Raw genomic sequence first — 26,197 nt, 5'->3', positions numbered from 1 at the left:
GTCAAGCCATTTAATCTTGTGCCACACGTCCCCGAGGCTGTTCATTCTTCAGTCTGTTTTCTCCATATTACTCAGTTTGGATATTTTAAAAGTTGTACTGGGGCTCCCGGGTGGCTCAGTCGGTTAAACGTCCGACTTCGGCCCAGGTCATGATCTCACGGTTGGTGGTTTGAGCCCCATGTCGGGCTCTGTGCTGACAGCTCGGAGCCTGGAGCCTGTTTCGGATTCTGTGTTTCCCTCTCTCTCTGCCCCTCCCCCGCTCGCTCACACACACTGTCTCTCTCGAAAACAAATAAGTGTTTAAAAAATTTTAAGATTTTGTTTTATTCTTAAAGTTCACGTATTTTTGAGAAAGAGCACACACGTGCAGAAGTAGGGGAGGTGCAGAGAGAGGGAGAGAGAGAATCCCAAGCGGACTCCACGCCGTCGGCAGAGTCCTGCTCGGGGCTCGAACTCACAAACGGCGAGATCGTGGCCTGAGCTACAATCAAGAGCTGGACGCTCAACCGACTGAGCCGTCCGGGTGCCCCTAAAGATTGTATTTTTAAGAAATCTCTACCCCCAACATGGTGTTCGAACTACCAACCCGGAGATCGAGAGTCACACGCTCCCACTGAGCCAGCCGGGCGCCCCCAATTTGGATATTTTTATCGACCCATTTTCAATTTCACCAAGTCTCTCTTCTGTCTCCACTTAAGCTATTAAGTGAGTTTTTCATCTTTCTGTCTTTGTGCCTTCTCTCAAAGTGACCTCTCTTCCTGGCTTCCTCTCTCCCTCACCTCCCCCTCGGCCCACTCCGGCAACCCCCTCTCCTTGTCGCCCGCGAGCAGCAGGGCAGGGGTCTGGTTACAGTCGTGGAGCAGCTGCGTGTCTACGGCCGTGAGACAGATACTGCCCCCCGGACCCACTGTGAACTCCTCACCCGTTCACGGAGACACGGAAGCAGCCTTCGTGTGCACCGACGGGTAGAGCGAGTATGTGTGCGATGTGCACCCACACACACGCGCACGAGGAACGTGAGAATTTTAAAATGAATTAAATCCTGTCATCTGCCACATGGATAAAACCCCGAGGGGATCGTGCTAAAGTAAAATAAGGCAGGAAAAGAAACACTGCTGGTTGTTGCCTAGGGGCGGAGGGATGGCAGGTTGTAGGTCAAGGGCACAGGCGTCCAGTTAGAAGAGGAGTGAGTCGTGGGGACGTGATGCCCAGCATGGTGTCGGCAGTTTCTACCGTGTTGTATACAGTAGATCTCACAGATCGCACACCCCGTACGCAGAAAGTAAGTGTGTGAGGTGATGGGGGTCAGCTAGCACCAGAGACACCTGTGTCCAGTCCACACTTGTGCACCTACACAGTGTCGTGTGTCTCAGCAAGCTGGGGGCGCTGGGGGCGAGCGTGCGTGTGCTTGGATTCTCGGTCATGCGGACTGGCGACTGGCGGCAGGCCACCGAGGAATGACGACAGGCCTGGCTGAAGGGTAGCTGTCGGCTCGCCGGGATTCCCGCGGCTGTGAAGCTCGGCCCCTGTCACCTCCGCAGCCTCTGCCACACCTCCACCTCAAACCTGCTCCACGGCGAGCACGGTAACCACTGTGGCTTCCTGATTTCTTTGTTTTAGGAACTAACACACAGTGAAAGCCATCTTCCTCCTGAATTTCCTTTTCCACCTTTTCTCTACTGAACAAAACAAGGAAAAACATGCTTTTAGAAAGCATTAAGACATCAAGAAATTCTCACAGCGCGCCTCCCGCCGCAGCGCGCTTCCCTGCGGTGGGCGCAGTCTAGGGAAGATGGGCACCCTCGGCTAAGAGAACAACTGGCGTTTGTCAAGAGGGACTCTTCTGCACCTCCAGAGGCTCGTGGGCCCTCGGCCCGGCTGTGTGCGCGGGAGCCGGGCTCCCCGCGGTCTGAGCGTGCTGTCTGCGATCACCGGGCCGCCTGGACCGGCTCCCCTTTGAAGCTGTCGAAGCTAGCGGCTCCTTCCAGCCTCCCGTTCCTCAAATGAGGATCTGTCTGTGGCCCAGATGGGCCTTCGATGATGCCTTCGCTGTCGTGGCCGACTTGGGATGAACACGGAATTACTCTGAGCGAGCTTACCAGATTGCTATCTACGGGCAGAGGCCGTGGGAACCACCGAGCAAGGCAGCGTGCGGCCTGCCTCGACTTTACATCTTTCCAGCGACTGGCAGTAGGGGGGGGACGAGAAACGTCCTCCGAGGGCCTCCAGTTCCAAAGGAACCTGACGGGCGACTCTCGGGGCCTGTGCGCTGGTGCTACCGTTGCTGGCTTTGGCTCCGAGTGCTCCGCTGTGACCGCTGTCATCTCCGCGACAGGCTGACAGCACTCCGGAGGCCACACGGCACGTGCCGGAGGTGCCCGACCTGACCAGAGCCCAGTGAGTGTGCTCTGGGGGCGGTGGGCGCAGGGTGGCCCCTCGCTCCCCAGCCCCGCATCCTTCCTGGACTGGCGGTCGGGCTGTGCTCCCCAGGCCTGCCTCCTGTCTCCTGCTCGCCTGCTGCCCGTCGCCACGCTGCTTACGCTGGAATAGGATGGCCGTCGCAGGTTTGGCACGAAGAGGCAGAGGTGAGGGGAGGCCACACTTGGATCACTGCACCGTGAGGCGGGCTGCGGGGGGCCGTGTGGTATTTCCAGAAGCCCCTCCAGCCATGCAGAGACAGCCGTTCAGAAAAGGCCAGTTGTCCTCAGGTGTTAGATGTCACAAGGCAGTGCCTCACCTGCACATCCCTGTGCAGCGTGGTCCCGGGCACTCAGCCGAGGGCACCGCAAGACCACATGTCTCCACCTGTGTCCCCTGAGAAGTGGTCTCAAAGGTTAAAGCCAGCCTTATTTTTTTTTTTTTTTTTAATTTTTTTTGAGAGACAGAGACACAGAGCATGAGCAGGGGAGGGGCAGAGAGAGACGGAGACACAGAATCCAAAGCAGCTCCAGGCTCCGAGCTGTCGGCACAGAGCCCGACGCAGGGCTCGAACACACTGACCACGAGATCATGACCCGAGCTGAAGTCGGACGCTTAACCGACTGAGCCACCCAGGTGCCCCAAGCCTTGTTTATTTTTAAATGAAATTCCAGAAGAAATCTCGTAGAATTACAGACGCTGACACGGTGAGACGAAGCTTACGTGCCACATGAGGCCCCCCGGTTGTGTATCTGTCTGTGTGTCCTGTTCTGGGTGCTCCGCTCCCCCGTGCCTGCCTCTTGTGCTCTCCCGGCCTCCCGAGTGTTGTTGTCTGCCCTGTGGTGACCGCCACCGGGGGAACTTTGCAGATGGGCGAGGTTCCCAAGCTCCAGCGCTGGAGCCTGGGTGCAGCCTGGGACTGCGTGGCCAGCACCCCCGGGCGGCAGCTGCTGACGCTGGGGACACATTCCGAGTTGCGGGATATGGGACGCGGACTCCGTGCGTCTCCCCTTGCCCTGTCGTCTTTTTACTTTGCTTTTTATCTTCCACCACTCTTTTTCTGAATGACGGCAAAAGGAATCTTTTTTCTTCTCACAAGGAAATACGAGTGTTTCCTGTCACTTTAGCAGGAGTCAGAGATTTCCTCACAGGTGACCTCGGAAATCTTTCCTCGTACTCGAAGACAGAGATGAACATCCTTTGCGGGGAGCAGGTGTGTGTCCCGCCTTAGAACATACCAATACCTTTGGCTAAAAGGGAGCCCGGGAGCTTCGTTCACTGGACGCCTCCCGCGGCTGGCGCCCTTCAGTCACAAGTTAGAGTCTGGGAGACCAGAAGGAAACCGTGTCTGACACAGCGGCGTGTGACTCGAATATAGGGAAGGTATTTTCAAACACATCGCCATCTGAGGCATTTTTCGTACCCCTCCCATGAGCCGGACGTGGGTCAGCCCCTTCCCACGCTCCCCCGTTCACAGAAGCAAAGCGCGCTGCTGCCTCAGTTTCCCCACTCGCGCGCTCCCACGCCTCGCTGCACGTGGCCACCCACGTGCCTGCTCTCGCCCTGCCCTTCGTTTGCCCCTGCTTCTCCGTGCGGGGGGCCCTCTGGTCTTCTGTTTAAGGGGATACGAAATCTGTGGAGTTTCTTTTGTCCAAAGACGTCTTTATTTCGCCTCCAGTTTTGAAGAGAACACCTTGGGTGGCGGTTCTGTCATTTCTCTGTGGTGCCGTCCCGCTGTGTCCTGGCGCCCGCCCTGCCCCTGCCCCTGCCCCTGCCCCGGGGGCTCCAGCTCTCCCGGGGCAGCCAGTGTTAGGCCCGGATGCACTTTGCATGCGAGTCTTACAGCTGCGACCTGCTCACATCTGGCCGTGTCGTTCTGTCCTGTGTGCTGGGGTTTCCGCCACACGTGTGAGCTGTGACTTTCCGTCCGTCCGTCCGTCTGTCCTCACGGTCCAGCGGGCGTTTTCTACCAGCCGCTTTCCAGCTGCGACTCTTCTGCCAAGTCCACCTTGGGGGCTTTAATTTTCATCATCACATTTTGCAGTTACAGAACTTCCTTCCACCTTATTCTTTCTGGCACATCCGATTCTCCGCTGAAATTGTCCGCAGGGAATACCGTGTGGTCTCCTGACCGGGGCGGTATCGGCACCCCACCCCCACCCCGGGGTGCCGGTCCTGCTCTTACCTCCTTTGCTAAGCCAGTTCTTCTCTCCTTCCCTCTCGGACTCTAGACCCTGTGTGTGGAAACCTCAGGTGCCATGAGGCTCTGTGTGGGGCTGTCTCCCACCGGGGGTGTTGTGGGGCGGACCCCGCCCGTTGCAGGCTGAGTCGCTTCGAAGCTGGCCTTCCCTGTCCCGTAGCCGGTTAACTCTCGGTGCTGGGGGCAGCCCAAAGTCCGCGGTGCTTCCACAGCCTCTCCTCCTCGGCGGGCGTGGAATTGCAGAGTGCTCCACGCAGCACCGCGCCACGAATCGGAGCTGCCGTCCCCTCGGGGTCCAGGCAGCCGCTCACGGCAGGCACACGACTCGGGTGAAGGGCCGCCCCGAGCTGGGTCTCCACACGCCCTCTCTCCGGCACCTTTGTCCCGGCTTCGGAGTGGTTCCCTGATGCCTTTAAGTGGACTTTCTGAAATGCGGCTTTTCTGGTTTTTCGGAGCCGGGTGGTCAGTTACAGAGCGGTTGGCTGCGGCCTGCGGCAAAGGTCCTATTTCGTACGTTTGCGGCCCCCGGCGCGTCCGGAACACCCGGAAGGTCCCGGCCACGGGGTTGTGTCTCAGCCGTTGCGTGTTCCACGCTCTCGGGCAAACGTTCCAGACGGGTAGCATTTTCTCACCGGCCGCCATACTTTGTTCTAATTCGTGGTTCCAAAAGTGCTCGTACTGAGCTTTCCGAGAACGCGTGTTACGTCAGTTCGAGTCGTGGGCGTGAAAGTGAACAGTGACAAAGCAGGAAAGAGAAGGATGGCTGGCTTCTAAGTAGGCTGGGGTGAGACCAAGCCCCACGCTTGCCTGTTGGTCTTTGGGGACAGCCCAGGGGCAGAGGGGGGGGCCGGAGCAGAGGTCAGGACGCCTTGACCCCGGCACGCCCTGTGGCGGCTGTGGGCCCCGTGTCCACCCCCCCCACGCCCCCCACCTGCTGGCGGGGACACCACGAGGCCCACGGGCCCCTGACGACGGAGGCGGCAAGTTGCGGCCTGTGCCACACGCTTGGCCTGTGGCAGGGTCGCCCTTGGAAGACGGAACTAAGGGGTTTGCGTTTGTTTTGTCCTGCTCAGATCACCCGAAAATTCCGGCTGAATTCTGACGGCAAACTCGAACAGACGGTCTCCATGGCAACCACTACCCAGCCCATGACTCAGCATCTTCACGTCACCTACAAGAAGGTGACCCCGTGACCCCGAGCGTGTGTTGTGACCCTTCGGCTTCCCCGTGGACGCCCGCAGCAGGTGTGGGTGTGGCCGCAGGTCTCCGTGGGCTCCCGCGTGTTGCCACGTGTTCCTGTAACGGCGTAGAAAAACCAAATAAAAGGCCTTTATTTTTATGACGGAGCATTTTGAATATTGTCTCTCGTGTAGACTGTGCGTTTCTTCCATCTGCCGGTGGCTGCTTGTTTTCCAGTCTTTTCCCTAAAAAATTAAGGAGTGACTCTCGTGTTCCCTCACCTTTTCTTCTGGTAGTTTTGGCAAGATCTAAAATACCTATAAATCTTCAGTGGGGGAGCCGGTGATAAGCCGACGACCAACGCATCACAAAGGGGATCAGTTACTTTATGACTTTAGAGCTGACGGTCTCGGGGCCCCATCTGCACAGGTGAAGGGCCTTCCCGCGGCCGTGAGTCCCTCACACCCCCCGCCGTTCTGTGCGGACCGCTGCTCTCATTTCTGTGTGTGTTGTGCAGTCTCCCAGCCACCCAGCCGTCCCCCTCCCAGGGCTTCGTCCCTTCTCCCTTCTTTTCGCTGGAGTATTTTTAAACAAATTCCCGGCGTTTCCACCAACTGCTTTAGTGTGCGAATCAAAGCAAAACAAACCGTTTGCTTCTTCCTGACACCCCACCTTAAAAGCCCAGCCCTGAAGTGGGGCCCACGTGAAGGGAGGTGGTGCCCCAGCCCCAGGGAGAGGAGGACCAAGCCTCGCCCACCCCCCCACCCCGGGCTTGGGGACAAAGGCGGCACCAGGTGAGGTGGCCAGTACCTAGGAGCTCAGGAGGGACCAGGACTGGTGACCCAGGTACCAAGGGGCCAGGGAGGTTGCTGCAGGCCAAGTAAATCCAGGGCAGGAGACTCGTATGAAGTCATCCTGAGGTGAAGTCCCCTCTAGCTGCGTGTGAAACCAGACAGTTGAGGTGCTTCCCGAACATGGCAGGACAGGGACGGCGTGGACGCTCCCCGGCAGGGCCAAAACCCGAAGGCGGCAGAGGCCCGCTCTTTGGCTCCGGGCCTGCCCGGAGGCCCGCAGGGTGGAGGCCCTGCCTTCCCAGCTTTGCTGGACGCAGCCCACACGCGGCTCCCTGGGACGCGCTCCTGTGGGATTACGCGGCTGTGCCGCGTAGATTATATGCACTTCTCTGGGGTCTCTGCGGCTGGAATCACACCAGCGGCTCCACCCGCGTGGGGCGTGGGTCTCTGCCGAGACTCCGGGCCACTTCACCCTCCAAAGTCTAGGGGGAAGTAGCAGAGCCCCTCTGGTTAGGATTTCAGCATCTGGGCTTTGGGGAAAACAAACATTGGGACTTTAGCACCGGAGGCCCCGGAAGCCGGCAGGGCGGCCTCCACCCGCGGCCCTCCCGCCCAGAGCTGCTTGCGGGGTGAGCTCGGAGCCCAGGACCAGAAGCAAACATCCGGCACGGTCTGGTCCCTCCCCCGTGCTGTTTGGGAACGGGGTCCCTAAGCCCGGAAGGTGTTCCCCAGGCTGAACTGGGGGTGTGTCTGTCTTGTTCCTCCGTCCCTTCTGTCCCCGTGGATGGAAGTTCTCACTGGACTGTGTATGCCCAGAACTTCTGTCGCCACTCCGGCAGTCACCTGTCCAACTGCCGCCCTTTGCTGATGCTAAAATTAAGAGGCCCCAGTGGTGGGGGGCTGACCCCATCTCTCACCGGGGAGTCCGCCACCATGGGGGAATCTCTTCCTGAGCCAGCCCCACGGTCAGCGCTGCAGACTGGCCGCCTTACCACTGTGGTCGTTTCTTTATTTATACATTTACGTCATCTCCACGCCAACACGGGGCTTGAACTCACAGTCCCCCGATCAGCAGGCATGCTCCTCCCAGCAGCCGGGCACTTTTCTTTTTCCTTTTTCACAGAGCCATTGTATTTTATCGGGTCTGGCATATTTTGTATTTAACAAAATAGAGGAGCCAAAACTGCAAACCGGTCAGCAGTGTCCTGATGGGAAGAGGGGCTCCGCTCCCTCCGACCCTTCCCACCCGACTGGAGCTGAGCGGCATGGAGCAATTGCGGCTGCTGACAGCGGGTAGGACCCGGGTCCTGCGACTCCTGCCTTCTGCGTGTGTTCGGGGGCATCTGTGGGTCAGGGAGACCCCAGGTAGGAGCTGAGGAGTCAGCTCCCGGGTAGATCAGAGATCCCAGCGGATGCCCACCTTGGACGCCATGCCTGCCTCCCTCCTTCCCCTTCTGTGACTTGTTCGTGCCTGCAGTGCTGGGTGGACAGAAAGGAAAACCAGTTGCAGCCGTCAGAGGGGGAGGCTGAGAGTCCTGCGGGTGTCAACGGGGCGCCTCCCGCCACATTCCCCGGCGGCCCTGCCACCACCCACACAAACAGGAGAAGGAAAGGCAGGGATTCCAGGCTCTCCTGGGAAACTGAGGAGACTATGGAAATTTCTGGGGCATTTCCAAGGAGACAGCGTCTTCAGAAGAGCCTGGAAACTCCTATTCTGACAGCCTGGGGTGGCGGAGGCACAGAGCCATCCATAGTCCGTATCGCAGAGCTGCCGACCACCTCCAGGCCTCTCTGCGCTCAACCCAGCCGCCCGCGACCTACCCGCCGGCTCAGGCCTGACATTTCCCCTCCACATCCTCGTCCCCTCCTACAAGGCTCTCAGAGGCCCTGGTCTAAAAGGCCAGTCAGTGCCATGGACAGAGTAGCCTGTCTGAGAAGGAGATCGTAGGGGAAATGCACGAGATCATGGATGGGGAAGCACCACGGCAGGAGGCATTCTGTCTGGCGTTGTAGTCTCTGGAGTGGGGATGGGCGGCGGAGGACCACTCGCTTCCTATCGCAGGGGCCCCCTCGGCACCGCCGTCAGGCAGGAGGGGTGGGAGCTGTTGGGAGTGGGGAACACCCCACGGACATGCTGCCTGCCCACTCCCTGGCCCCTGTAGCTCCAGCCATCTGGACCACTAAATCCCCAGGCTCTTCTACAGCCCCCAGGGCAGGGCTGGGAGGAGAGGGACAAGTCCTGCCACCACTAGGGCCAGAGCGTGGTCCCCGGGACACCTGACCCCCTCTCTTGAAGGACTGGCTACATGACAGTCAGAGAGCTGCACGGACCTCACACTGTTCTCTTCCTGGAGCCGTGGCGTGAGCGGCAGATGGGAGAGAGGGAGGAACGGAAAGGCTTGTCAGAGACCCGGAGAGAGGCATTCAGAGGCGGGAGGGACAGGCCTCCCCACTAACTGCTTTATTTTAAGTAATGTCTGTGCCTAGCACGGGGCTCCAGATATCAACCCAAGGGGCACCTGGGGGGCTCCGTCGGTTAAGCATCCGACTCTTGATTTCAGCTCAGGTCATGATCTCGCGGTTCGTGAGACCAAGCCCCGAGTCGGGGTCTGCACTGACAGCGCAGCCTGCTCGGGAATCCCTTTCTCCCCTTCTGCCCCTCCACCGTGCACGTGCGCGCTCGCTCGCTCTCTCTCTCCCTCTCTCTCTCTCAAAATAAACATTTAAAAAACAAAATATCGGCCCTGGGATGAGTCGCACGCTGCCCCGACTGATCCGGCCAGGCACCCCAACAGCAGCCACTCCTGCGCTGGCGGATGAATTGTCAGGAAGAAACTCCTTCCGCGTGCAGCAGGCTGAGCCTGCTCGCCCTGTAGTAACTTCCCAGCAGAAAGCCGGCCGCCATTTGCGCCAGAAAGCCCTAGAACCTCGAGTGGAGGCCCACACCCAAGGCTCCTCTGCTCCTCCTGCTGCCCGGAACCTGTGATTCGGGCCAAAGGGGGCGGGAGGTGCTCAGAGGACAGGAGGTCGCGGGTGGGAGGTCAAAGGTGGCAGGAGGTGCTCAGAGGCCAGAGCGCACAGCTGTGTCCCGTGGCCTCCGCTCTGGTGGCGGGGTGCTCAGAGGCCGCAGGCCCACTGCCCTGCTTCCCGCCTGCGTGGGCAGAGCCAGAAATGGAGTTACACTTCATGATCTCGGCACCGCCGTGGCCCGTTTGAGGTCGCCACGCAGTCGGCACCTTCCCCGTGGCCGCCTCAGCACAGGGGACTCACATTCGTGTTTACGGGGAAAGGCGTAGCATCCGTGCCGTCTCCAGTTCGCTCTCTAGGAGCGGAGAACTTTTCACCTAAACTCTTTGATCTTACCCCTTCTAAGGTGAAAAATCTTGGTTCTTTGCAATATTAGTTGCTTTAGTCTCCAGGTACATAGCGTTTTCAGAGGAGTAACACTGTGACAACGGACGGAGCCTGACGTCTGCAGTTTTTCCTTTTGGTTTTGCCCCTTCCCAGCAGAGAGAGCGAGTCCAGATACAGTCGAACTGGACTCCTCGGTTTCCCTGGTGCTTCCGGCACCGGCTCGCCACACGAGCTCCCTGCGTAACTCTCTGATTGACTCCGCAAGGTGGCTCTGCTTACGCAAAACCCCCGACGTGACTTTATTGCCAGGACCGTAAAATAGGGCCCACTTGCCCGCCCGCAGCTGCAGGTGCTTCTGGGGCAGCCAGGCCACGGCTCACCAAGCGGGTCCCCTCCCGCCGGACGCCCACCCCGCTTCCGGTCTTCGGCGGGCCTAACGATGTCCCCACCAGTAACCTGCCGCTTTGGGTTTCCGCCGGCGCACGCAGGCGGGACGTCCAGGAGGGGGGCTGCCAGCCCAAGGCCAGCGGCACAGGGGACCCGACCCCTGGCGGCTGTGCCCTCCACCCCCACGGCTGTGGGAGGCCGCCTGCCCCACCAGCCGGGCGCTCGTCAGGGAACGGGAGCTGGGCTAGCTGGGGTTTGCATTTCTCTCATTTTATTTTTTTCTTCTGGGTTTTTGTAGCTGATGCACTCTTGAATTTGGAATATTAATCCTGACATGAACGTTCAGTTACAGTTTTTTTATTGACGGAAAACACACTGTTATGACATAAAGTTCGCCATTTTAACCAGTAACTAAAGTACGGTTTGGCGGCATTTGGTACCTTCATCCTCCTGGGCAACCGTGACCTCTGCCCTCTCCCAAACCATCCTTGTCGTCCCGGAAGGAAGCCCCCGACCACGTGATGGTCACTCCCGTCCCCCGACCCCTAGCCCTGGCGCCCACTACTCTTTTCTGTCTCAAGTTACAAGTATTTTTGAAAATGTTAAATGCCTTTTTATCCACTATGCATTTTGTCTTTCATCGTTCCTGAATTGTACATCTTACTTAGGAAGGTTTTGTCTGTTCCCCAGTTACGGAGAAAATTACCCATTTCTTCCAGTACTTATTTCACGTTTTTCACTTAGGTCTTTGATCCACTTGGAATTTGTCCCCGTGTATATTGTGACCTCGGGCCCCATCTCGTCTCTTCCCCCACCTTACTCGCGGACTCAGTTCTGCAGGCACTGGGGTCTGGCTCTGGCTGTCCCAGGTCCCCCGGACTGCCTGCCTGCACTTGGCCTCGTGCTCGCGGTTCCGTGACAGACGCCACACCGGGCTCAGCTACAGGCGGGCTTCTCCCTCACCTTTCTCCTTTTTAAGATTCATTCTGGGGGCGCCTGGGTGGCTCAGTCAGTTAAGCGTCCGACTTCAGCCAGGTCACGATCTCGCGGTCCGTGAGTTCGAGCGCCGCGTCGGGCTCTGGGCTGATGGCTCAGAGCCTGGAGCCCGCTTCCGATTCTGTGTCTCCCTCTCTCTCTCTGCCCCTCCCCCGTTCATGCTCTGTCTCTGTCTCAAAAATAAACATTTAAAAAAAAATTAAAAAAAAAAAAGATTCATTCTGGCTGTACTTTTTTTCATTTTTAGAATTTTTTAACATTTTATTTCTTTTTGAGAGAGAGACCGAGCACGAGCAGGGGAGGGGCAGAGAGAGAGGGAGACACAGAAACCCAAGCAGGCTCCAGGCTCCGAGCCGTCAGCACAGAGCCCGACGTGGGGCTTGAATCCACGAACCATGAGATCATGACCTGAGCTAAAGTTGGACGCTCAACCGAGCTACCCAGGCGCCCCTACTTTTGCTTTTTAAGAAAATTTCCTCCCATTAAAATTAGCTTGTTCGGGGGCGCCTGGGTGGCTCAGTCGGTTTAAGCATCTGACTTTGGCTCAGGTCACGATCTCACGGTTCGTGAGTTCAAGCCCCGCGTCGGTCTCTATGCTGATGGCGCGGAGCCTGGAGCCTGCTTGGGATTCTGTGTCTCCCTCTCTCTCTTTGCCCCTCCCCTGCTCGTGCTCTGTCTCTGTCTCTCAAAAATAAAACCTTAAACAAATTTTTTTAATCAGCTTGTTTAAATCTAGAAAAAAAAATGCCATTCTGATATGTCTACAAGGATGCATTAAATTTGTAAATTTGCTTATGAAGAATTGTCTTCTTTGTGGGTGGATTTCCTCTCCGGAACATGGTGCCTCCGTCTGCTCAAGTCCGTGTGGGGTCTTGAAGGCACACGAGCCTTCCGCACACAGGCTCTCTCACTGTTGGGTTCATGCAGAGGAGTCTCATCTATTTGTTGCTGTTGGAAACAGAGCCTCTCTCCTACTGCGTCCTGTAACAGGTGTGTGAAGACAGCCCCCGTCTGATCTCCCTGCGGTTTCGGACCCTGCTGCTGTCCTGTGCTGCCAGCCTGCCCCAGGATTGGGTCCAGGGGGTGAGGGAGGAAGCTGGGGCAGGCCCAGCAGGCAACGAAGACCTGACCGGCATCGCCTGCCCCCGTCTCGGGCACCAGGGCGAGAGGAGGGCAGGCAGGGCTTGGAGGAAGCAGCATCCTTACAGCCAGCCGACTCCCACCCTGTGCCGCTTCCCTGGGAGGCTGGATGGGAGGGCCCGGCCAGCTGACTTCAGCCTTCCTCTGGCTCGGCCATACGTTGTACAGAAAGGGAAACCCAGACCAAGGGAGACTGAGTGGCAGAATCCAGCACCGTGTGCCTGTGGCCTGAGCAGGAGTCGGGCCCCCATGGGGAGAATGTCCGTTCACCAGAAAGCCGGGGGTACGGACTGCCCGGAGCCGGCCCTGAGGTGGACACACAGCAGCCAGGCCTCTGGGCCCAGGGGGAGCCCGGGAAGGGGCACGGAGGCCTCGGTCGGCAAAGCAAGGGGAGGAGAACGGCCGGGCTGGACTGAGGAGTCATGCAGGGCGGGACCGCTGAGCATTTGTTCCTGGTGCGTGTGCGTGTGTGCCCGTGACGCCGTGCATGCACGAATGTGTCCGTGTGGAGCTCTCTGTCACGGTGCGTGGCAGCAGAGGCCGCCCTAATCAGGGAGCGTGCTGGGATGCTTCCACACTTGTGTTTTCTCACCTGCCTCCTGTCCCGTCCCTGGGCGGCAGGGCAGGGCAGAGGCACCAAGAAAGCAGATGGGTCACCTCCGTTGCCATGAAACTTTATTGGGACTGAACACACACACACCAGCCTTCTTGTTCACAGGCTCCTGTGCTCTCAGGTCAGGCGTGCCAGCTTGGAGCCCACACCCCCGGTCCCAACACAGCCTCCCTACCATGGGAGGGGGACACGCGCTCCCTCCAGAAATGGATTAAGCAACCAGCACATGAGCTCTATGCCCTGTTTACAAGGTCAGTAAGACCCCACAGCTCCTCCAGCCTTGGCCAGGCCAGGGTCTCCTTCCGACTGAATGTGCAGGGCCCACGGCCCAGCTCACGTCCTGACGTGGTCACCCTTCACGGACGGGACCCGGGCATCAAGTGACAGCCTGGCGTTCTCAGCCCCCTTCCTTTGGGACCTGGATGGTGACCCTGGCTTCATGGCTCCAGATGGAAGAGGACAGGGAGGGGTTCCAAGGGAAAGCACTGAAACCCAGCTCCAGGCCAGGGAGGCCCCCCTGCTTCCCCTTCTAGAGGGCCAGGGTCTGTGGACAAGGGGCTCAGGGCAGGGCCTCCGGCACTGAGGCGGGGCTCTGAGGATCGGAGCGTTCCCAGCCTGGTTGGGGAGGACGTTGGCGCTTTCGAGGGCCGGGGGTCTCCTGGTTCGGAGAGCCTGGCTTCGGCCTCTGCCCGAGCCAGCGGCTCATCTCTCTGGCAACAGCACGAAGAAGGCGGCCTTCAGGAAGCGGCCGAAGCTGCAGAGTGCGGCCACCAGCCAGTGTGAGCGGAAGCCGGGCTCGGTGCTGACCACACACTTGAGGACATCGGTCTGGGAGGGAAGAGGGCACAGTTAGAGGGCAGGGCACCTCACACGGATGTCCGCCGACACCCACGAGGGGGTGCGCGAGGCCGTTAGGGAAGGCCCGTGGTCCACTCCGGACGGAAGACCCGCGTGGGGCCGACCCGGCCACGAGAAGCGAAGGGAGGATGTAGGTGGAGGCAGGGAGCGGCCAGCCGATGGGAGAAGCCTGCGGTGCCCACGTGAGGACTCCACCGCCAGCCCCGTGGCCACTACCTGCAGCCACGTCCCCGCAACCCCCGGCCTCCTTCTGCCTTGGCCCTGTGGAGCCTGGGGTGCCAGGAAACGCCAAACCCAGCTTCAGACTCTCCCTTCGAACAGGAGTGGACACAGCTTTCCAGAACCCCAGGGAACGGCCACTATTTCTTCCTATTCCTGCTAAGAAATGAAGTATTTTCTCTACAGTCCAGACTTGGACCGTGGTGGTCACGGCCTTGCTGGCTCCACGGAGAGGAAGCAGGAGGGACAGAGGCCCCTGGGTCCCTGCTGAGGGACACCCACAGCCACAAGTCACCCTGGAGGCGGTGTCCCTCCGCCTGCCTCCCACAGCGCCAACTTCAGATGAGCCTCCGGCCCCAGAACCGCCCGACCTCGGCCTTCGGCTCCGACCTTGGCGGAGGGCTGAGCTCTGCCATCCACAGCCGGCCTCGCACACCCTTGCCCGCCATCCGTTTTACAGAGGAGAAGACTGAGATCTCCTGTGGGAGCCTGGCCAGGGCTGGGCGGGCGGCTGGGGCGCGGGGACTGATGGGAAGGACGCCTGCACGCATCCCTGCGGGCTGGGCCGATGTGCCCCACCTCTCCTGGACAGAGGGGTCACGGCTGCAAACCAGCTTCTGCCCTGCGGGGGACTCCCGGACAGCAGGGCTAACACCTCTTAGCCCTAGAGGTGGGGGGAGGCTCCGGCCTTGGAGGGAGCTGGGCCTCACCCCTGCCCCACCCAGCAACCCCTTCCCGGGACCTCAGGTGCCCCTCACCCATCCGCCGCGCCTCCGCAGCCAGGGCGCCAGGGTCTTGCGCACGAACTCCCCGAGGCAGTCGACGATAGCGTGGACCATGGCGGGCTGGGCCTGCCGCACACAGTCTACGGCCAGCCCCGCAGCCACTGAGTACAGGGACACCACCTTGCCCCACGTGATGCCTGCAGGGAGAGAGACAGACGCCGGTCAGCAGAAGACCACCCAAACCCTGGCTCCAGTCCAGCCCTCGGGGTCGCAGGAAGGGCCTCTCTGAGCCACGCCCCCTGCCATCCTCCCACTGATGACTGGGGTGGGCACCCAGGGCGCCAGCCTCCACCCCACCTGGACGGGCGCCCTGCCAGCTGACCGCCAGGCACGAGCCCCAGCCGCCCTCCATCACAGGTCAGTCCTGCCACCCTCACGGGCAGTTCTCAGGTGGAGATTCTCGAAGCCCCCGTTATCCGCCCGCACACCTGTGCCAGCGCCCGGGACAACCTCGCACGGCCCACCGTCTGCCGGAGGAGGCGTTAAGACAGCAAGGCAGTTCAGTGAGGAGGAAACGGAGGCCAGGGGCACGGGTGGCCAAGTGACCTGGAGCTGCACGCTGTGTCCAGTAAGTGGCGTCAAGCCACACCTGCCCCGGGCGCGTCCGGTCTCCCGAATGGCGGTGTGAAGGCACCGGACGTTCCCTACACGAAGAAGCTGAGGCCCGCGAGGGGGGTGACCCTCCCCAGACCACAGAGCTCCTGAGCAGTGGCACCAAGATGGGGCCGCCCGGGAGGAAAAGGCCGATGAACGGAGTCTGAGAAAGAATGCCCGAAATTCTAGGGTGTGGGCTTCCTTAATGTATAAAGAGAGTTTACAACTCAGCCAGAACAAAGAGAAACCTTTCAAAAGTATGAACGCAGAATAAACAGCTGCTTCACGGAAGAAAAGATACAAATACATGAAACATCTGAAAAATGCCCACCTCACAAATAACCACAGAAAGGCCAATGAAAACAAGATATAGATTGCAATCTGTCAGATTAAAACTTTATTGTTTTTAAGTTTATTTATTTTGGGGGGGAGGGGCAGAGAGAGAGAGAGAGAGAGAGAGAGATTGAGAATCTCAAGCAGGCTCCACGCTGTCAATGCAGAGCCCGACGTGCGTCTTGATCTCATGACCGGGAGATCACAACCTGAGCGGCTGTCAGGAGTCGAATGCTTAAGCAGCTGAGCCACCCAGCCTCCCCTCTTTCTCACCTCTCTTAATCTTCCTCCTCCCCGAACCCACCGTCCTTAATTCTCCGACTAACGAACACAAAGCACTTGGAAGAGCACTGCTGTAACATGTGGGGGGCACTTTATTTTCTGTGGCTGTATTACCGTTGTCATTGTAATTATAATTATTAGCCATTCCTCTTTGTACCAAAATTTCCTCGTGCTCATTAAAATATCAATTATAAAAGATACCATGAGAAAACATAGAATATGTCGAAGAATCTTTAAAACAGATTGTAGCAGGGAAGGATTATGGTTACCTGGACATAACCGAGGAAGCGTCATACGACCCAGGGGAAAAATAAAACAATGGCCAGACAGATCATCCCTTGGGATCTAGTGTGTCCCCTGTCCAGATTTATTATAACACTGAACAGGTCTGAACAGTGACTCTGGAAGCTGAGGAGAGGGTGTGCTCTGTGCAGAGTCACAGGATATAGCCCCTAAAGCCAAGGACCAGGTAGATACCCCAGGCTGGAAACTCTGACAGCTTCAGACTTGTGCACCCAGCAAACTTCTGACCCATGGCATGGATTGGACCAGTCAGGAAGCAAACGGGAGGGCCCCGGGGTCCCAGAAACCAAGGCCCGGATACCATGCCCGCCTCCCTGCCAGGCTACGAGAGTCACAGCCCTCCAGCCTCCCAACACGAGGGGCCCCTCTACAAGTAAAGATTCTTCACAAACAGCAGAAAACTACAATTACTCTGGTCTAGCGAGTACATGTGAGTACATTATCGACTCTCCTCTTTCGTCTTTTTAAGTTTACTTGTTTATTTTGGAAAGAGAAAGAAAGCGTGAGTGGGGGAGGGGAAGAAAGAGAGGAAGAGAGAGAGAATCCCAAGCAGGCTCCGCACCGTCAGCACAGAGCCTGATGCGGGGGTCGAGCTCATGAACCGTGAGACCGTGACCTGAGCCGAAATCAAGAGTCGGACGCTTAACCGACTGAGCCCCCCAGGCGCCCCTTTATTTATTCATTTTTAAAGTAAGCTCTAGCCCCAACACAGAGCTTGAGCTCATGACTCCAAGATCAAGAGCTGCACATTCTACCGACTGAGCCACCCCAGCGCCCCTGTCAGATTAAATCCAGGTGAGTCTGCACCTTGTCACCCTGACGGGAAAGACAGCCACCATCACGGCAGGAATTAGCCTGAGGACGAGGCATCTGCGGATGGTGGTGCTGCCGGGTCAACGCACCTTCGCGGAGCAGCCGGTGCATAGACCGGCTCCCACCCACCCTTGCTCGGCCGTGTTCGCGGCACCCCTGCTCACAATCGCCAAAAGGTGGAAGCGACAAAAGAGCCATCAACTGTGAGCGGAAGCGCAAACTGTGGTCCGTCCGTGCCAGGGAACACGACAGCCACGAAAAGGGATGGGGCGTCGGGGAGCCTCGGAAACACGGCGCTCAGGGGAAGCCACAGACTCAAGAGGCCGCATACGCTGTATGAATCTGTTACGCACAACGTCCAGAACAGGTAAATCCGTGGAGACAGACGCAGGTCGGCAGTTGCTGGGGGCCGGGGGAGGGGCGGGGAGGGGGCGCTCAAGGGGCTCCAGGTGTCCTGGGCGATGAAAACAGAGGTGTTAGTTGCACGCACTGTGAATGCACTAACGGCCACTCGATTGTACGCTTTACAACGGTTCATTGTTCTGTAAGTTTCATCTCAATAAAGAGAAAAATTTTAAACCCCATAAATCGGACCACATCATTCCCCTGCGTAAAAACCTCCCATTACTGTTACTTTGCATCTCTTTCTAAAGAAATTCAAGTTACGGGGCCCCGTGGCCAGCTCCCAGCCTGTGGAGCCTGTGACTCTTGAGCTCAGGGGTGTGAGTTCGAGCCCCGCACTGGGTGTAGAGATGACTTAAAAATAAATCCAAGTCTGAAATCTCATGTGAGCCCCCACCCCCCTCTAGGCCCCATTCCCACCACCCCGGCCCCGCGTGTGCTCTTCCCGCCTCTTCCCTGCTGCCGGCAGTGCTCCCCAGCTCCACAGGCCAGGCCCTGAGGGTGCCAGCTCGTGGTGATAGCACTCCCCCCTATGCCCGTCCCGCTCACGTGGTGCCCTTGGCACCTGACAGGCCCCCCTCCCTGCCGGGACGCAGGTGAAGGGACTGACACGCGAGGGTCGGAGTGACTGCCACGGGATGCAGGAGGTGAACACCACGTTCTGTGGTGCCCCACGTGGAGACAGGTGCTCACTGTGGCGAGCTCCATGTGATGGCTGTATTTTCAGGTCTGGAGAGAAAAGCCAGGGATGGTAATAAGTTACCCTAAATTACAGTGGCACTTAATGCACTCACCGCCTCTGTCTCGCCCTAACACATTTTCATGCCCCCAAAGGACGCCCTCACCACAGGCAGTCAGGCCCCTTCCCCACCCCTGCACACAGACCCGTCTTCTGCCTTGGCAGATCTCCCTCCTGTAGGTGTTCCCTGTGGAAGGGCTCACACACGACACTCCGTTCTGCGTCTGGCTGCTTGCACCGGGCACAACGTCCCCAAGGTTCATCCACGTGGTACCTGTCAGCATGTCTCCCTTTCTGTGGCCGAATGACATTCCCCTGCGCAAAGAGACCACGTTCTGCTCATCCATCCATCAGATGATGAACGTCTGGGTTGCCTGTGAACAGCACTGCTCTGAACGTCTGCGTAGACGTGTGCTTCCATTTTTCACGGGTGGACGCCCAGGAGCAGGACCGGTGTGCCCCGCGGTAACGCCACTTGAGTTAAACCGCTAGAGAGGCCGACCGTCTTCCACGGCAGCCGAGCCACACTGGGGCCCCACCAGCAGCTAATGAGGTTTCGACTGTTCACGTCCCCACCGTGGCGTGTGCACCTGCCTCTGATCCCAGCCATCCTGGTGGGCGGGCGCTGGGGCCTCGCGGTGGTGGCTCTTCCCTGGTTGGCTGATGAGAGCACTTTTCACGGGCCATCTGTACATCTTCCTTGGAAAAGCGTCTACTCAGATTCTTCGCTTCTTTTAGGTTGGGTGGTCTTTTTAGTACTGTTTTCTAAGAGTTGGTTATCTTTTCTATTTTCTGATCTCTTTGTGGTAAAATATTTTGCTCTCGTCCTAAGAAGAAAAAACTGAAAACCCTGCCAACTTCTAACCAGGGAGAGAAAAACCAGTTTTTCCCCTGAAGGGAGCTGAGCAGACAAAGGGCAGGGACAGAGGCACGGCCACCCAGGGGATGCCTCCACAGGTCCTGCCCTGTAGTCCTCAAGCTGCCGCATCCGGGGCCACAGCCCTGACTGGGCCTGCACCCCACGGGGGCCTGCCAAGGGGAGGAGGGGGTGCGAGGTGCAGCGGGAGGGTCCGTGTGAGCAAGGAAGGGCCGCGGGAAGACGGACGGGGCTGGCGAGCACCTCAAGGCTGGACCTCACGGCTGGGGCCGACCCAGTGGCGAAAGGGTCTAAGGACCTGAGACGTAGGATGGACCAGGGACCAAGGGGAAGCCTTGGGCGGCAAGCGGGGTGGTGAGAGGCGCACCCACAGCTGGTGAGGGGGTGGCCGGAGAGCCAGGCAGCAGCAGAGGGCCAGCCCTGCAACCCCACCTCCGTGCAGCCCTGCTCTTTTCAGGTGGCTCTGAGGTTCAGAGAAGCTAAGAAACCAGTTGCAGGTCACGGAACCGCAGCCGATGAGGGGCAGCTGCCGCAGAGCCCACAGGGGCGGGTCAGGTGTGGAGGCTGCCCCCAGAAGGGGATGGGGCCGGCAGGGGCCAGGGCCGAACGTGCTTGAACATGAGGGGGTATATTCCGCCCCAGTCTCCGGTGAAAACCACAAGACTAACTGACCTCTGCAAGCGGATCGAGCCTCGGGGCTTCTGTGCCCGTTCTTCCCTGCCCCTCCCCTGTCCTCGTGGTCCCAGTCGTTCCGAACACCTCCCTGAGCAAGGCTGGGCAGGTGGAGTGGTCCCTCTGTCCCCTGTCCCCTGCCCACATAGCAGCCACCACCCAGGAGCCTAGCCCAGCCTTCCCGCTCAGACCCACAGCCAGCAGCAGAGCAGAGCCGCATTCTCAGAGATAAGCCTTCCTTTTAAAGCCAGACCTCGGCTCATAAACCAGCCGCCCGCCAGCCTGGAGTCAGACACAGGCGGCCACCCACGCGCCAGCCATCAGGCCCAGGACACAGGAGCCCAGGGAGGGGGAGGGGGATCCTCAGCCCAGGATCTCCCCTGGGCCCCACCTCCTTCCTGGGCCCCACCTGCTTCCTTCTTCCTTCTCCACAACGTGCCCTCCCAGCCCACCCCGGCAGGTTGCCACAGCCCAGCACCGCCCTCCACCCCCCCCCCCCGCCCCACCCCAGGTCAGGACAGTTAGAACATTCTGAAGGAAATTGGCCCTCCCACCAGCCCATCCAGGCACCTGCCTCATGACGTCCTAGCCTTACTGACTCCTATCTGGGAGGTCAGTGCTGACCTGGTGGTGGCCCTGGAGGAAGCTACATTCTACGGTTGGCTGTCCCATGTCCCTGGCCGTCCTGCGTCCCTGGCTGTCCTGTGTCCCTGGCCGTCCCGTGTCCCTGGCTGTCCCGCGTTCCTAGCCGTCCCATGTCCCTGGCTGTCCCGCGTTCCTAGCTGTCCTGTGTCCCTGGCCGTCCCATGTCCCTGGCCATCCCTGGCTGTCCTGCATCCCCACCGCACTGGCCACAACTGAGGGAAGCCTATGCCCACCAGGAGCTGGTAGAGCCTCCTTGGGGGAGGATACCGGAAGTTGACGTGTGGTCACCCCAGAGGGTGGGGTCAGCTGGGCTAGGGGTTCATCTCTGATGGGATGAAGCAGCCCTCTGCTTTATCTCTTTTCCCTGCAGGGTGTGGGCTGCATCTGCGGGTGGTGGGGACCGTGGCTCCCCCCGCAGCCTCCACCCTAAAGCCCTGCTCTGCTGCTGTCCCCACCATCCCATGGATGAGGAAACCCAGGCCAAGGTCACATAGCTGGTCAGCAACAGAGCCAGGACCGCCTCCCAGAGGAGGGTGCGAGGCCTCCCTGCTGCCTGGGGCCCTTCCTCCTGCAGTGGAATGCCTTCCAGAAAGCCCCAGAGGGAGGGTGGCCCTCTCCACTAGCCACATGACCGCTCACCTCACTCCCCACTCCAGCTGGGATGCAGCCTCTGGAACACTCTGGCTCCCAGGCCCCCAAGCTTTCCCCCGCCGAGGGCCAGGGCAGGCTGTCCCCTGGCCCCGGTGCCAGGGAAATACCCACGGGATGTGCTGAGGCAGGAGGTGCTGGTTGGGGCTGGGGCTCTGGTTACCTAGACGCACAGCCTGGCACCTGTTATACAAAGATACAGGGACGGACTCACAGAGTGTGGGTGCCAGGACAGGACGTGGTGTCACAGGTGGGGATATGAGGTCCGTGGACGGCAGGGAGCCCAGCAGGGTTCCAAGGAGAGGACATGGGGACAGGAGAAGGTTTAGGGGGACGAGCCCCATCGCCTCCAGTGAGTCTGGGGGTAGCAGCAGGAGCTGAACTCAGAGGTGAGGGCACAGAGAGGAGGTGGCAGGAGCACACGTCACCTGCGCACAGTTGGGGCATCAGGAGACGCCCAGGGGAGTGCGGGTCGGCCAGCTGAGACAGGTGTGGTGCTCTTCCCCAGAGACTGCCCAGGGAGCCTCTGCTCCGGGGCTCCTGCCCTCATGGATCTTCCCTCCATGTGGGGCCGCCCCGCAAGGAGCCTCTGACCAACACGATCCGGCAGAGTGACACCGTACCTGCAGAGGCTGCATCCCGAGAGCCTGGCAGTCCCATCCGGGATGCTGGGGACACTCCCCTTGGGGACCCGGTACCACGCCGTGAGAAGCCCACAGGCCACACGCAGGACACGCTGCCCCCCCTCTAAGTCAACGGCCAGCACCGACTGGCAATCTGGGACACGCGGCCCAGACGAGACTTCAGGTCACTGCCACCCCAGCCGATGCCCAGTCAGAGCCTCGTAGAGGCCTGGCACCAGCTGCCCAGCAGGCCCACCGTCCTCACAACCGGGGGAGGCACTGCACGTCACCGTTCGAGTCAAGGTTCTGGGCTCTTTTGTGCAGCAAGAAAGTACACGTGACCACCAGGCGGCTCCAGGGCTGTGGGGGCCGCTTCCTGCAGGCCCCAGTGCTGAAGGCCCTGCCCCCCGGCCCACCCCAGCCCTGTGGGCGCCCTCGGGGAGGGGGCACCCAGGCCTACCTGCGGAGAAGATCTGTGCTGCCACGGCCAGGAAGGCGTCGGTCACCACTGTCTCAGACTGCAGGGAGATGTTCAGCTGACGAGCCACGTTGCGGTAGATACTGGGCCGGATCAGCTCCAGCTCATCTCCTGTGCAGTCACACAGCGGGGTCAGAGGTGGTCCGTGCCTGCACGACCCTAGTCCCAACCGTCACACGGGCCTGGGACCAGCCCACTCCTCACGGCCTGCAGCTGGCACCGAACATGCCTGATCCCCGACTGGATTCAGCCCGTCAAATTCCCACCCTGACTTGGCCCCACCACGGCCCCTGGGAACAGGAGACCAAGGAGGTACCCTGGGAACCCCCAGACCCACCTCCGCGTCCCGCCCCTCCGACAAGCCAGCCCCCCCCCACTCCCACCCAGGGCCAAGCCTGCTGGGCCGGTGTGGTGGGAATCCCAAGGAGGAACAAGGGCCGTGCCTGATGGGTGACTCATGGCTCACAGTGAGCTGCCCGGGCGGCAGGCGGACTGGGCAGGCAGCCAGAGCCCGACACGGGCAGGGGCTGTGCCAACGACCCCACGCAGGTGGGCCCCTGGCTGCCGCCTCCGAGGGGCATCCTCGCTCAGGCCCTGCTCTGTGAACCGAGAAGCTGAGCCATTGCCCCAAGCCGCCGACACCGCCCAGGCTCAAACCTGGGCTCCTGGTGCCAAGCGGGTGTGTCTGGACGGGCGGCCACGTTGGGCAGAGAAAATGCCCTCTCAGCAGCCCTGCCCGCGGCCTGCGCTCGCTGCGGCGCCCCTGGCAGTGACGCGCTGGGAATCCCGCACGGCCCTCCGACCGGTGTCCCCCAGCCCAGGCACTTCTGCAGCCAAGGCCAACGGGGAAATGCCGGGGACTGGCCAGCACGGAGCCACAGGGGTGTCTGCGTCATTCCCGAGGCCAGCTGCACTCCGTCTAATGAACTAAGATCTAGATGCAGAGCACAAACCGGCGAGGCTGGCGGGCAGCTGGAGGAGGTGGCATGGAAATCCCCAGGGCCGGCCTGGCCGTTCCCACACAGACCTCAGGGCCGCTGGGGGCCGGCCCCAAGACACTGACCACGGGGACGCGACCCATTCTTCTTCCTGTGTGCCGTTGCCCCGGGAGCTAGGCGTCTGTGCCGAGGAGGGGCTGAGGGGCGTGCTGGGGGGCAGGGAGGCAGCGCCGGCCGTGAAGGGGCTAGTGCGGAGCGGCACCAAGAGCAGAACGCAGCAAACGGACAAGAAGAAGAGCACCCTGGGGGGCCAGGCCATCTCCTCCCTCCGGATTTCACCCGGCAGGGCTGAGTCCCAGCCACCGGACATAGCCTGGTGCCGGGGAAGGGCCTCGAAGGCCCTGCTCCTGAGATGGCTGGTGCTGGGCACCCAAGCCCAGGCCGGAAATGCCGGGGCTCTCAGGATGGGACACAGAGGACTGAGGGCACAGGAACCAGCCTGGTCAGACTGGGAGAGGCCGAAGCAAAGTTCTTCAGACAAGTTCAGACAATAGGCACTCTGGGCCCAGGGCAGAGGCAGCGCCCAGCTCCCGCTCACAGACAAGGAGACAGAGGCTGGAGGTTGGGGGGCTGCAGGGCAGGCCAGGACGGAGGCAAGACTTCCTTCTGGCTCCCCCAGGGAGGCCAAGGAACCACCTTCTCCAGGGCCCTCTAGAATGCTCCACCAGTGTCATCCCCACAGGCCAGCTGAAGAAACGGCTTGTGGGTGGCCGACCTCATGGGAGTCTAGGCCCTCTGGACCCCTGCCTGGTTCCCCAAACCCCACTGGCTCTCCCCTCCCCTGAGGCCGCGGAGGGCTACCACCCTTCCTGGCAGCCTTGTCTGACGCCCCAGGGAATCTGTGTGTCTCCCCACACCCCAGGTCTACACAGCTCTGCTCTGAGTCCACACAAAACAGGGACAAGCAGACACCGGTGTCAGCCGGAGAAGAGGCAGCGTCCTCTCACACAGCACTTCCCCGCGAGCCTGGACCCACACTCTGCGCGCAGAGCCGCACCATCAGGCCTCCATCCCCTGCCCATGTGCCCACCGCCAGCAACCAGTAAGCGAGCTCAGTCCCTGGGGGAAGTACACTGAATCAGCTGGGCTGGTCCCCCTCTGGGGTGTAGACCCTGGAGAAGGTGGAAACAGTTACTGGGCTGCGTGTGACCGCACCCCCCCCCCATAAGTGCCCCCAGGTGTCTATACACACGGGCTGGCCCCTTGGTGGCTCTGAGCCTCTGAGCCTCTTTTGCAGGGAGCCCTACCAGGCCTCCACATCAAGGGGAAAGAGCAGCGGGGATTTCAGGCAGCAGCCCCAAAGACCTACTTTCCAAAACAAACATCGGGACACGTGGTCCCACAAAGGATTTCTGTGCCCAGCTCAGTACAAGGGTCACTCTGGAAGTTTAGCCACCAAAACACTGTTGTTTCCCAGAGATTTCTAGTCTTTGCGAACAGAATGTCTCAGATCTGGGCGGAGCTGGCATGCCGGGGAGCTCTGCGGCGGGTGGGCCGGAGAGCCCAGGGGCTAAAGAGGGGAGTGTGGGTGGGCCCGTCTAGCGAAGCAAGGCTATTCCTGCCCTCCTCCTCCTCCCCTCCCGGCCCGCCCCCTGTCCGCCCCCAAGGGAAACTTCGGCCTAGCAGCGGGGGGCTTCTCCCGGACACCCCTTGGCCTAGCAACGGGGGTCTCCCCCGGGGCACCCCCTCGGCCCAGAATTGGGGGGCTTCTCCCGGGCACCCTCGGCCCAGCAACGGGGGTCGCCCCCGAGACACCCCTCGGGCCAGCAGCGGGGGGCTTCTCCCGGGCACCCGCCCGCCCCGGCCCGCACTCACCCAGGCGCAGCAGCACCGCGCACACCTCCGCCAGGCGGCCTCCGGGGGCGGGAGCGGCGCGTTCGGGCGCGTTCCAGGCGAGGCCGGCGCGCAGCAGTCGCGCATGCACGAACTCCCGGCCGAGCGCCTTGGCCTGGGCCACCAGCTCCTTGTCGGTGGGCGAGCGGTCAAAGGCGTCCATGATCTCGGCGGCGAAGACCGAGGAGCGCCGCAGCACCTCCATGGCGGGGACGCGGGCCAGGGGCGCGGCACCTGCGGGGAGCCCGGCTCAGCGCCCCGGCCTGGCCGGCGGCGGGGAGGGCGCGCGGGGAGGGGGCGCGCGGGGAGGGGGCGCAGCGGGGAGGGGTTGGAGGGGCGCGGCCCGCCGCGAGGGGCCGTTCGTTCTGGTGAAGGGGGGAGGGACAAATCTTTGAAATCACGGTGCCACGCTCTTTGAGATTCCGGGTTCCATCACAAGGCTCCCCAGGGTGCCCGCGCCAGAAGGACCGCTGCGAGGTGGCGATGCGCCCCTGGGGCCCCGCCTCGGAGACGCGGCGTCCCCCGCGCCCGTCCCCGGCCGTCGCCCCGCTCACCTCCCCCGCGGCATGGCGCGGGCGCGGGGCCGGGGAGGGGGCTCTGGCCTCAGCGTCTGCGGGCCGCGGGCCCCGCCGGCCTCGGTCCTTCCCCCCGCAGCGGCGGGGACGCGCGCCCGCCCCTCGCCCCGCAGGTCCGCGCTCGCGGGGGCGCACGGCGCGGCTCTCCGCCGGCGAGAGGCGAGGCTTGGGGCTTCGCCTTCTAAGGAAAAGGCAGCCCCCGGGGCGGAGCCGCGGCCCGGCCTCCCCGCCGCCTCCCGGCTTAAGGAGGACCGAGCGAGTTCGCCGCCACCGGCGCCACCGGGCAGGACCTGGAGCTGCGGCCCCCGCGCGGGCCCCTGGCTTCGCACCCAGTGCGTTTTCTTACTGGTTCCCAGACGTTCTCCATGTGCCCCGGGGACGTGCCCCTGGGCTGACACGTGGCCTTGCGCTGTAGATAGACGCTTGGCCGCGTAGCGCA

At 60.8% G+C, this 26,197-nt stretch overlaps 2 protein-coding genes across 5 annotated transcripts in view; one reads left to right on the top strand and one right to left on the bottom strand.

Moving 5' to 3' along the window:
• The window catches only part of THAP4 (THAP domain containing 4), a 41,695-nt gene extending 35,721 nt beyond the window's left edge, over nt 1-5,974 (top strand). For both annotated transcript variants that reach the window (XM_047846616.1, XM_047846615.1), the window contains exon 6: nt 5,692-5,974. In XM_047846616.1, coding sequence (XP_047702572.1) covers nt 5,692-5,811 — 120 coding nt within the window. In that variant the 3' untranslated portion in view covers nt 5,812-5,974. The remainder of the gene's footprint in view (nt 1-5,691) is intronic.
• Nucleotides 5,975-13,126: 7,152 nt separating this feature from the next.
• On the bottom strand, nt 13,127-25,937 carry BOK (BCL2 family apoptosis regulator BOK). 3 transcript variants are annotated; one of them, XM_047846620.1, is made up of 5 exons: nt 25,738-25,934; nt 25,166-25,417; nt 22,335-22,463; nt 14,917-15,080; nt 13,127-13,909 (listed from the first exon to the last, which is right to left on the bottom strand). In XM_047846620.1, exons 2-5 carry the CDS (start codon nt 25,386-25,388, stop codon nt 13,784-13,786), a joined length of 642 nt encoding a protein of 213 aa, XP_047702576.1. In that variant the 5' UTR covers nt 25,389-25,417; nt 25,738-25,934; the 3' UTR covers nt 13,127-13,783. The 3 variants fall into 3 exon arrangements, with proteins under 3 accessions (XP_047702576.1, XP_047702577.1, XP_047702578.1); XM_047846621.1 differs by having other exon boundaries at nt 25,166-25,934; XM_047846622.1 differs by lacking the exons at nt 13,127-13,909; nt 14,917-15,080 and adding an exon at nt 17,116-17,722 and having other exon boundaries at nt 25,738-25,937.
• Between the last annotated feature and the right edge of the window lie 260 nt (nt 25,938-26,197).

Source organism: Prionailurus viverrinus, unplaced genomic scaffold, assembly GCF_022837055.1.
Source record: "Prionailurus viverrinus isolate Anna unplaced genomic scaffold, UM_Priviv_1.0 scaffold_39, whole genome shotgun sequence".
In the NCBI taxonomy this organism is placed as follows: Eukaryota; Metazoa; Chordata; class Mammalia; order Carnivora; family Felidae; genus Prionailurus; species Prionailurus viverrinus.
This window is presented reverse-complemented; position numbering and strand designations above follow the sequence as displayed.

Bases quoted from the DNA above. Each gene is read 5' to 3' on its own strand.
- BOK (XM_047846621.1), bottom strand. From the start codon at position 25,388: ATGGAGGTGCTGCGGCGCTCCTCGGTCTTCGCCGCCGAGATCATGGAC. The intron at 15,081-22,334 runs GTAGGCCTGGGT...CTCTCCCTGCAG, and splicing joins AGCACAGATCTTCTCCGCAG to GCATCACGTGGGGCAAGGTG. The intron at 13,910-14,916 runs GTGAGGGGCACC...CTTCCCTCCCAG, and splicing joins TGCGGAGGCGCGGCGGATGG to ACCGATGTCCTCAAGTGTGT.